Below are 11,283 nucleotides of genomic sequence, written 5' to 3'. Positions count from 1 at the left end.
CGTACGTACGTACGTACGTACGTACGTACGTACGTACGTACGTACGTACGACGACGAAGAGAGAGAGAGAGAGAGAGAGAGAGAGAGAGAGAGCTGCGCACGCGTTGTCTCGGCACGCCCTCGCGAAGCTCCTGTACGGGAGGGCTTACTCCTGCACGTTGCGACGCTCGACAAGGATGAGACTGCAGTTGTCCAGACCGACGCCCTCGTCGTTGTCCGCGGGGGCCACGCACTGCGCAAAGACACCAGCGGCGGCTGTGAGGAGAATGGGGTCCACCTGCGGGAGCCGACGGGCCACCCCACCGCCCTCCTCGCACTCGTACTCCCCAATGACCGAGCCCTCGTCGTTGTCCGCCGTGAGGAGTGCCCGCCGCTTTGCCGGCGATGGAGAGGTGCTGCCCTCCCTGCTTCGACCGGCAGCATTGTCGTTGGTATTGCTGCTGTTCTTCTTCCTGCTGTTCGGTCCGCCGTCTTCGTGTGAAGGGGAGCTGCGCTGCGGGGAGGTGGACGGGGAGTCGCCGCGTGGCGCGCCCGGACCACGCAGGTGGTGCCGGTACAGCTCCGCCCCGCGCAGCACCGCCTCCGTCGCCGAGCTCGCCACGTCGAGGTCGTTCACGGTGTTCGTCAGCGCCACGTGCACCTGGTGCAGCGTCGCCGTATCCCACACGCCATCGCAGGCGAGGATGATGCCCCACTGATCCGTGTCGCTCGGCGTCGGCATGATCGTAACGTCTGGCACGGCCGTGACGGCCTGCTCATGCGGGCCCCGACCACCGCACTGCTTGAAGTCAAAATCCCCCAGCGCGCGTGGCACGGCGGACATGCCTTCGATGCGGTCATTCACAATGGCGTACCCAGCGGCGTTGATGCGCTTCTGCTCCGCCTCGTCGGACACGCGGTGCTTCACGCTGATCACCTTAATGCGATCCTTCGTGTAGAATGCGGCCCCGCTGTCACCCACGTTGGCGCACAGCACGAAGTTCGCCGTGATGCCGACGACGCAGGCGGTGCAGCCGACGCAGTCGTAGTCACCACGCACGCCCTCCGGTGTGGTGCGGAGATAGTCGTCGAGGGACAGCAGTGCGTCCTCCATGATGCTCGCAAAGTACTGCCGCAGCATCTCCATCTCCGGAATGGACACCCACGCTGACGGGGACGCGCAGAAGGCGGTGCTGGCCGCCATCACGGCTTGCGGGTTGTTTGTGGGGATGCTGAAGTGACGGAAGTCTGGACTGCAAATAGATGCGAACGACGGAGGCAGGAGTCTTTGATTCAGTGGAGAAGCTGAGGCAACAGCAGCCGCTGCGGCAGCGGCAGTGGCAACGGAGGCTGCCATGTCCGGCTGCGGATCCTCCATGTCAGCCCAGGCATCCAACGTTGTTTTGGAACGTCGATTTCGTGCCAAGCCGTGCGCGTTCACACTCGCACTGTCCTGACCCGCGTTGGACGGCGGCGCCTTCGGTCCGTTGTCCGCTCGTACCTCTCCGGCACCGGAAGCGGGAAAGTTCACGACGCTGCCCGTCACATGCAGACGAAGCGACTCCGCCGTGACGGGCATCACGATCGGGATCGACTCGGCGAACACCGCTTCCGGCAGCTGCAGAACCTGTGGCATGCCGCTGTCCTCTTCTCCGCTTGGTAAGGGTACCACTAGAGGCACGGGCTCTGCTTCTACTCCCTCTGCCGCATCGAAGGGTCTGGTCAGCGAATTGCCGGGAATAAGAAGCCTCGAGTGGCTGCTGGAGGACGTCACCGTAGGTCGCGAGTGTGAGGACGTCGTCGGGTTCGGCAGTGAGGGAAAGCAAGGAGGAGGGCTCGACGCCGCACAGCCTGCGCCTCGTTGCGTTGCGGCCTTGGCGGGTGGCAGAAACGTGATGCTGCCGTCGACACCGGGAATGGCCGTGACGGCGGGTTGAGGCCCGAGCAGTGCGGCGACGTTCGACTCCGCGCTGAGGTAGAAGAGAAGCGCCCGGGCCCGCACGTCGTCAGCGCGGGTGCCGTGGATGGCCCGCCGAAGATGGGTCTCGAAGTGGCGGGCGGCCAACTTCGCCACGGCATCGCCGCCATGGCCGTCAAAGACGCAAAACACCGCCATCGGGATCGTCTCCTGCTCCTCCTCCTCTGCTGCCGCCGTCGTCGTTTCGCTGTTCTCCTCATCACCGATGTTGTGGCCCTTCTCCTTGTCGTTTGCGACGGCACGTGCTCGATATTTCTCGGTGTCGCTTTCTTCGTTTGCGCGCGTCTGCGCCGCCTTCACCTCTGCCCTATCACTCGTGCGCAGCGTAGAGTCAAGGACGGGCAGCTGGGCCGACGCGGAGGACTCCAAATCAGAGGCGGCGTGCCGGCCCTCGCGTGGAGAACGCGGCATCGTTTTGTCCGTCCACTGTGAACCACGACGCATGTCTTCTGCATCTACATCCCTCTTCCGCCGTTTCTCCGCGTCTGCAGGCCGGTCATCTTGGACGTCGCTCTGCTGTGGTTGCTGCTGCTGCTCCTGCTGCTCCTTCTCTTTCTTTTTTGCGGCCGCAGCGGCGGCGACGGCGCGCAGCTCCTTGCGGTCCACGACCTCACTCGAGAGGGCCGGAATGTCAATCAGAAATGCGGCCTCCGCGTCCTCTTGGGTCGTGCGCCACCCCTGCACACTCGCCCCCAACGCGCACAGCTTCGTGACGGGCTCGCCGACGGTGACGGCGCGCGACCCCGATGTCTCGAGCGGGTCGCGGTTTAAAAACTTCTGCATCGGCGACCTCATGGAGCGCAGCGGCGGCGTCTCCACGGCGTTACCGTGCAGGCGTGAAACAGCACCGCTGATGCCCACCGGCGAGGAGGGCGACGCCCCGAAAATAATCAAGTTGTTCACCCCCAGCATCGACGGTTGGGCGGCGGGTCTGCTGCCGGTGGGCGACTGGATGTGGACGGGCGGGGTGCTGCTGCGCATCTGAGGAGAGGTCGCGGCAGCGACCGTGGTGCCGATGGTCGGGAAGGTGGCCAAGGCGGGGTTCGGCGCAAGGCTCAGCAAGGCAGCGTTAAGCGAGGACCCGCTCACGGCGCGACGCAGACGTGCTGGCGAGCCGCAGTTGCTGGAGGCAGCGTCCTCGCTGACGCTGGGTACACTACGTGCCTTGATGGAAGCGACGGCGGCGGCTTGCGCATCGGCGTCCCTCAGTCGGACCTCGTAGCCCACGCAGTGGATGTCACGCGCTGGGAACTTCAAGTAGGTGCCGCGGGTGTAGGCGATCTGGTCCACGAGCGAGTCGTAGATCTCCGTGTGCTTCCACGTGAACTGCTTGCACTTCTCACACCAGAAAATGCGGTCGAAGCTGCTCATGATGTCCAGCAGATTGAGGAACAGCGTGCACTGCGTGGGGTTCAGCAGGTGGTGACGCTGGACGTGCGAGGGACACACTGCCTCCATGCAGTGCAGGCACAGAAACGCGGCGGGCCGGCGGTGGCAGCGGCTGCAGTGGTCGTAGAGGTCGCTCGCGTCGTAGCGGCTGCAGTCCAGCCCTTTGAAGTCCTTCGCAATAAAGCTGGCGTCACACTGGCACGCACCGTCATCCCCTTCCTCCTCCTCGTCTTCCCCGCCCCCCTCGGCCTCCTCATTTCTGTTCTTCGGCGAGGGCAATTGACTGCGCGCGTCGAGGGATGAGTGTCCGTGCGGTTCGTACCGCCCGACCTCGTCCTCAGGGTCCATCAGCGTCACGCCCGCTGCCGCGTCAAAGACAAGGCGCGCCGCCACCTTTACATCCGCAGAGCCCTCCGGCAGCTGCTGTTCATCCGTCGGCTCCACGTTGTACGTCGCCGCCGCCGTGCCAAACGAAAACTTCTCCGGCTCTAACCGCTTCGTGCCGGCAACCTGACCCGGCGCCTTGCGGAACTGACTGAAAGTCAGTGAGACGGACATGCTCGTATCGTCGGCGAGATTGACGGCGTCGGGCAACACCACCAGCCCACTCGGTCGTGGACCCGTCGGAGGGCTGTTTCCCGCCGACAGCGCCGGCGGGACGGCAGAGGGAGTCGCGTTGGTGGGAGACGAGAACTTCGGCTGCGCCGGCGAGGACGATAAAAGCACCGTCGGTGTCGGCTGCAAACCGTGGCTGGACAACGTCTTGGGACTGGAGGATGTGCTCTTCACATTCGCTACCGTCGGGGGCGAGCCTCCCGGCTTCGCACACGGCTTCTCGATACTAGCGGTGTCGCTTAGGTTGGGACTGCTCGGCGATGCCGGTCCCGTGAGCGACTCCTTCGACGCCGCCTCTTCCGCCAGCTCGTAGCGGGGGAGAAATACGTGCTCTATGGTTTCCCAGATGCCGATGGCGCGCCGCTGCCCGTCCTCGGCGCCGTCTTCCTCGTCGTCTACCAGTGTGAGCGGCGCACCTCCGCCACCCGCTGCTGCCGTCGCTGTTGCTGCCCGGTGGTGGCTGGGTGACGTTGCAAGGTGGGGCTTTGCGATGCCCTCCTCGTTGTCCGCGGCTGCTTCCTTGTCCCGGTCCTCCTCGCTGCCTTTCTGCTCGCAGATGGATTCTTCGTCGTCGTGTTCGGAGGAGTGTACGCCTTGACGAGCGACCGTGTTGCTGCGCTCCTCGTGCGTGCCGCGGTCCATCACTTTCGCCGCCGCTGTCAGGTCCGCCTTCTCCTCGTTCTCTCTCCCCTCCGTGCTCGTCAAACGCTCGTTACCGCGCCGCCGCCGCCAGTCTTTCTGCGCCGTGCTATCGCTGCGCGGCCGGTGCGAGTCGCCGCGGCGGCGATAGCCTGTCATGGTGCCGTAGTGCAGACTGGAGTAGTTGCTGCGCCGCCGCGACTTGCGCAGCTCGGCGGTCGTCGCGCTCAACGACGTCTCCCCGGCGTAGTAGGTGTTGTAGGTCTGCAGGAGGTAGTCCCTGTCCTCGTTGTCGAGGTCGTCGGGCATGGTGGCGGTGGTGGTGGTGTGGCTCGGTTCCTCGATGGTGCCGTAGACATACGTTTCGGTTCGGTTGCCGGAGGAGGCCGCGTTGCTACTGCGCTCGTCGCCGGAGCGGTAGCCGTTGGGCGTGGCCACCGTGGCGGGCGTGGCTCCAGAGAAGTTCTCGGCGGAGGCCCCGCTCGGTGACAGCACCGCCGCCAGAGCGAAGGACGCCTGGGGCATGGCAGAGTTGGCGCTGTTTGCGTGGTCGCGTGGGAGCGGAAGTCGTGGAAAGGAGGCCGCACCTCGGCTGCGCGGCGACCCGGGCTGGTGGACCGCACGCCCGGTACTACTACTCCCTCTACCGCCTGTGCCAACGCCGCTCGCTGCTGTTGTCGTCACCGTATCAGTCATGGAGGACCAGAGGGGAAGGGGTGGTCGGGCAAGGGCAACGCTCGTGTCCAACAGGCCCGCATGCTCCCCCACCCCACCGCCACTGGGTGTGACCGCCACGACGGGGTGACCGCCAAACGGCGGCACCAGCGTCTCCGGGGTTGGGTTGTGGGTGACCGCGACGGAGCCGGGCGTGAGCGACGACGGCGTTTGCGCCTCGCGACGCCCGGCGGTGACAGCGTACAAGGCAAAGTCGTCCACCGTGTGACTCCGGCCATGCATGCGGGGGGTGCGGACGTTCCCAAAGCCGCGGCCGCCGCTTTCCCCGCCGGGGCCACGTCCCGTGCGCGGGGTGTTCAGCACCGCTCCGTCGGGGGCCAGCATTTTGTCGCGGTGCCGCCGTGGGCGGGAGCGGCTCGTGCGAGCCAGCGGCGCGTCCCCTCGCGAGGTGGAGAGCTCGGCGGTGTCGTTCAGGGACGCCATCGATGAGCTCGCCGTGTGCGACAGCGCTAGCGGCTGGGATTGTTGCTGCTGCTGCTTCTGCTGCGACTTGTTCTGCTGCTTCCAGTGACCAATGACGGTGTGTCTAACGCGGCCCCCGTGGCCGGTCAGCTTCGTCTGCTCGGAGGTCGGCATCTTACGGGGTGAGAAGGAGCATGGGGAGCTGGAAGACGGAATACCGGGCGAGGGGCTCGGTGGGACGGTGTACGTGCTCGGCGGAGGGGTGTCTAGGCTGCTGGTGCGGGCGCGACGCGCGGCGTAGGCGTGCCGGTCACCGCCGCCGCTGCTGTGGGAGTGTCTGTCGCCCGAGTAGGAGTCTTCGCCAGCTTGCAGCGGGTTCCTCTCCAGCTCCCTCCCTGCCCCAGAACTGCGGCGGCTGTTTGCTCGCCAAGTGGCGCTATTCGAAGATATTTCATCCATCGTGCCAGACCGCGTGCCACCACCGCCACCACTGCCTCCTTCAGAAATGCCTCCTTCGTGGGGAAGGGCCATGGCAAATTCCTGCGGTGAGGGCTCGTCAGGGTCGTACAGATGCAATCGTGTTGCGTTCTGCGTAAAAGCCAAGGCGGCGTTTTCTTCATCGTCTTCATCCGCTTGACTGCTATTCGTGCGTGTCTGGCTGCTCTGACTGTGGCCCTCACCTGCTGTGGTGGTGGCGTTGGTGGTGGTGGTGACGGTGGGGTGCGTGCTGTACGCGATATCCGCCACATCTTGTGAAGAGCTGCTGACACGGAGGCTTGTGCTCGGTGGTGGTGATGGTGGTGGTGGCCGTGACATGGCTGCTGCTGCGGCTGCACTGGAGCGCGGCTCCGTCAACGCGGGAGGAGCTGACTGCGTGCATCGCGTCTCGGAGGGAGACGGTCCAGCGGTGAAGTAGGAAGGCTCAGCTGGTCCAGTTGGTGCGTTCGGCAGCGCAAGCGGCGGCGCCGTGACAACGGAGGCATTATGTGAAGGAGTACCTCTGTTTGCTTCCGTCTTGCCGACTCCCTCGCGCTGCGCTGGCGGCGGTACGGCAGTGTAGGACTGAAGCGGAGACAATCTCGCCTGAAGGCGCTCGATGGGTAGTCGTGGAATGCTCTGCATGGGAGAGTTGCCCTCCTTCGATTTACTCCCCCCACCACTGCGAGTGAGGCCCGCTTCGGCATTCGCATTAGCGTAGCAAGGGACTTTCTGCGTCGGCGACGTAATGGCTGCGGTGGCTGGCAGAGGGGACGTTCGTGTCTGCGCTCTTACATGAGGCACAGAGGCTTCCGTCGCGGCGGTGCCGGAGTTGTGTGACACCGCCAAGAAGCTGCTGGAGGCGCCGAGCGAGGCCGCCTTCGGCGAGGACGACGCCTCCGTTGTCATCGAGGCTACTTGGATGACGGGGCTCGAGAAGGAGCCGCGTTTCGACGCGTTGCGCGAAATGCCCGTCGCCGCCGCCGCTCGTTGTCGGTCCTTGAAGCTCAGCTTCGGCGAGGCCACCGCAGACGAGGAGGACGACACCGTCGGCGAGCTGACAGAAGGCGCACTCACGATGTTCTCCAGCGACGTGCTAAACCGGCTAAGCACCCTTGTCGAGGGACGCCCACCACCCCCACCAGCAGCAGCAGGAGACGCAGCGGAGATGCCTACCAGCTCATGGGAAAATATATCGCGACCCTCCGCTGCGGTGCTGTCGAGACCCGGACTCGCCACTGTGAGAGGTGACGCCGACGATGAGGTGAGATTGAACGCTGAGTCGCTCGCGGGAAGTGCCGTCGAGGCAGGTAAAGGGCTGTGCATCACGCCGGGAGAGGCGGAAGCCTGCTCCGACGGCGAAGACCGCGACTTCGTCACCGGTGACGGCTCTGTCGACGTCGCCGAAGACCCGAACAGCGTGGTAGAGGTGGGCAGGCGGGCAGTGGGAGAGGCCAGATGGCGGTGGAGCGGTCGTGCTGCCCCGCGCGGGCCGCCGCGAGTCGGCTCCAGCGCCGTGAAGACGCACCCGGTCGTCACGGTGGTGGTGGTCTCCGCCGCTGCGTCTGCGGCTGTCTTCTTGCGCGCCGGCTGCGAGGTCTGAGAGCCGGTCGGAGAGAGAAATAGCTGGTGCGGCGACGACGATGTGGCGGTGCTCGTTGGCGACTGAAAAGGGCCGCTGCTGGAGTCGCCTGCCAGCGTAGACTTGAAGGTGGTGCCGCTACTGCCCACGTGAGAAACCCCCTGCCGCTGCTTATCTTTGAAGCTGAGACGTCGTTTGCGTCCGAAGGACGGGGTGTTGGCGGAGTCCGCCCCCATACTGTCGTTGGCTGGTGGCTGCGACGGCGTCGTCGTGCCGGTGTGCAGCGGGGAGAGACTGTTGATGGTCAAGGGAGCACTCGCATTCCCTGCTCCGCCCTCGGCCGCAACAATGTGGCCTTCCGAAGAAGGCATTGGAGCCGCACCTGACTCTATATCCATAGAAATGTATCTGTGAGGGTTGCTCTGTTACCAAAGACAATGAGAAAGAAAAGGCCCTGCTTCAGCTAGAAGAGCAAATATATAAATACGGAAACAATCGAAGAATAACGCAGAACGGCCGCAATTACGCGCCGTGTCCTTCCCACGCAACGGCAAAGAAGAGCGGCCAGGCCTCACACACAGCCACAAAGGCGAAATAACGCAAACGGTGAACAACCACGAAAAAGGGTCAAACACAGAAACCGACGATGCGATGGCTGCTAGTTGGGGCAGAGCACCACACACGCAACACCGCGGTGGCAACGACCAACAGGTACAGGCCCGAAGAGAAGCGCACGAGAAAAGGAAAAAAGGGCACCGAGACAAACTATGCGAATGCGAGATGAGACACAACAATGAAACGTTGATGCCGTTCCTGCACCGGCGCCTTCCAGCGAATTCAAGAAGGAGCGACAAATAGGTTTAAGGAAAAAAGAAAAAGAAGCACTGGTGAGAAAAGTTATTTTAGAAAAAAAAACTCACATCAAACGGGTTTGAAGCGTCGTTTTAATTCCGCAACTCAGCAAGCGACAGGGAAGGAAAGCGGAGATGTACAGAAAGCAGAGGTTTTTTACGCGTATGTGTGTGTGTGTGAGAGCGACAAGGGATAGATGCGTTCAGCGTGTAGCAATTTACAAGAGTTGTTCTGGTATATATGTATGAATGTGTGTTCACTAACGATGTTTGTTGCCGTCTCACCTACGCTACGCTACCGGGACGATGCCGCTCCGATCGCTTTCGTCCAACAGTGCAGTTGCTTTTTTCCCCCGTTTGTATAAGACCGCTTCCACCGCAAACAGAGAACCTAAAACTCTCATGCAGTGAAGAGGGGTAAGTGGGAAACAGATATAAAGATATGCACACACAGTACACGTTGGCCAGTAGGTACGCATGAAGCCCATGACCAAGCGGCAAGGTTGGCCGCATCGGGTGTATCGGCGCAGCGTTATATATATATACGTGAGTATGTGTGCGAGTACGCGCCCGTGCAATAGAGAGAAGACAATAAGACAAGAGTTGAGTAGAAGAGGGGTAAATGAGAAAAAGCACAGAAGAATACGTCCATCAAGAGAGTTGGAACAGCTGAAGCAGAGTACAATGGCCGAGAGAGAGACACACTTCTCCTTCGTCTCGCCACGCAGCGCAGCGGAGCACGTACTTCGCAACCGCATTCAGCATATGCGGAAATAAAAAGAACCTTTCTTACAGAGCGGAGACAGGTGCCCTTACCAGGCCTACCTCCAAGGGCGAGAGCGGAAGGAATCTGAAGGCGGACAAGGAACGAGCCGCCATAGCTCTCTCAGCTGCTTCCACGCGTCGGTCCTCCCGCAGAACGCCGAGATACTGGCATCGAGTGTCAACCGTCCCCTTCCACTCTTCTGAATTTACTAATTTTTCTTCTTTTGTCGCTATTCCTTTTCGTTTGTTTTCAAGTCGATTACACCGTCACGCGGCAGCACGGAAAGACCACACCCAGTCAGGAGGCGATCCCGCCCCACAGGCGTTCATCGTGAAAGGCATGAGCCGGTTGGACATCGTGACGCTTCCGCAAAAGAAACACACACAAGCGAAGCTCATCAACAGCGCATACGAGAGGAGAAGTTACAGAGAAGGAGATATAAAAACATATTTGAAAAGTGTTTCTTCTTTCTTCTTCTTCCTTTTTCGGCATCCGCATAATCAACACACGCTGCAAAACCCAGGGAAGACAAATCACGCGAACCCGTGGGAAGGTACACGAGCACAAGCCAGTCCAACACCAGTGCGTCAACAAAACGAAGGTGCAAATCCCAAACCGTGCTTTTGTTTCTTGTTTGGTTTTGAAAAGAAAGAAAAGAGAATTGTAAAATTCTGAGTAGGCACCCGCATCGGGAAGGAGAAATGCTGGCAATATCCTTTTTATTTACTTCTTCACGACCTGCGGTGAGGACCAACAGCGAAGGACGGAGAAGGAAAGAAGGTGCACCGGGAGAGTACAAAGGTGGAGGGGACGGGGCTGGCCTTCACCACAGCCGAGTCCGCAGCCGAAGAGAGGCCATGCAGCACCTTCGTTCGTTCTACAAGGGCAGCATCACGGTACAGTAATACTCTTACGCTTTGACGACGGAAGATGAGCAGCCCATAACACAAAAACGGCTCCTTTGGTGAACATATAGATATGTATATTGCAAACTCAGGTAGTGGAGTTGGCTAATAATAGCCGCCACAATGCATATAAAAAGAGAAAGAAGAAATAATATGTGTAGCTTGGGGACACATGGAAAAGGGGGGGCAGGGGACTATTATGTATATGCTTGTGTGGAACAACAAAATAGAAACGATGTTTACCTTCCAAAAAAAAAGGTCTTCTTTCTTCTTCCTCTGCCTCACTTTACCCCGATCTCGTGTGCTTGTAGCTTAAGGAGGAGACTTCGAGAGTCAAAGACTCTGCCAGAAACAATTCGCTTTCTTCTCTTTATTTCTGTGTGTGTTTGCCGATTACCACGAGAGAGGAGACGGCTTGTTCAGCTGTACAGAAATCATTGGGGAAGAGAGAAGATACTAAGGAAACAGAAAGAAATACATAAATATGGCGCCTGTGTGTGTCCTTTCATCAAGAAAATATCTGCACACCCGTAGCACCCAGGCCACATCAACGTTTCATAATCACCTGTTGGTGCCGTTAGCATTTTACTGCTATTGGGGCCACTATTTTTCTTTCACTTACCACTTTTGTACGAGCCACCCACACACGACCTTCATGCTTTTGGTGGTGTGCACCCAATCAGCGGGTGAAAGGAGAGAGAAAGTGGCTACTACGGTTAAATAAAGGTAGCCGCTTTTCTCCTCCTTTAGGTGGGCGCTCGACATAAAAGGGAAAGAAGCCGTCGTGCGAAGAGCAGCAGTAAAGAAATAAAGCGTTGAAAAACACGGCAAAACAAAAATGAAGGTACAGAAAATAGAAGGAGAGCTGTTATAAGCAAGTGAAACAGTTGCTGCCTGAAGGCATCGTAAAGAACAAATAAAATCCATTGGCTCCCGACACTGCGCAGAAAATGTGCGTAGTATAT

General features: G+C 60.4%; 1 protein-coding gene across 1 annotated transcript; it reads right to left on the bottom strand.

The window, feature by feature from the left end:
- Positions 1–145: 145 nt before the first annotated feature.
- ABB37_05974 (hypothetical protein) lies at positions 146–8,194 on the bottom strand (the record flags this gene model as incomplete). The annotated part of the gene is made up of 1 exon (XM_015804215.1): positions 146–8,194. The coding sequence occupies one exon, from the start codon at positions 8,192–8,194 to the stop codon at positions 146–148; it is 8,049 nt and encodes a 2,682-aa protein (XP_015657349.1).
- Positions 8,195–11,283: the final 3,089 nt, after the last annotated feature.

Source organism: Leptomonas pyrrhocoris (assembly GCF_001293395.1).
Source record: "Leptomonas pyrrhocoris isolate H10 chromosome Unknown, whole genome shotgun sequence".
In the NCBI taxonomy this organism is placed as follows: Eukaryota; Euglenozoa; class Kinetoplastea; order Trypanosomatida; family Trypanosomatidae; genus Leptomonas; species Leptomonas pyrrhocoris.
Note: the sequence above shows the minus strand (reverse complement) of the source record. Positions and strands in the feature narration are given on the sequence as shown.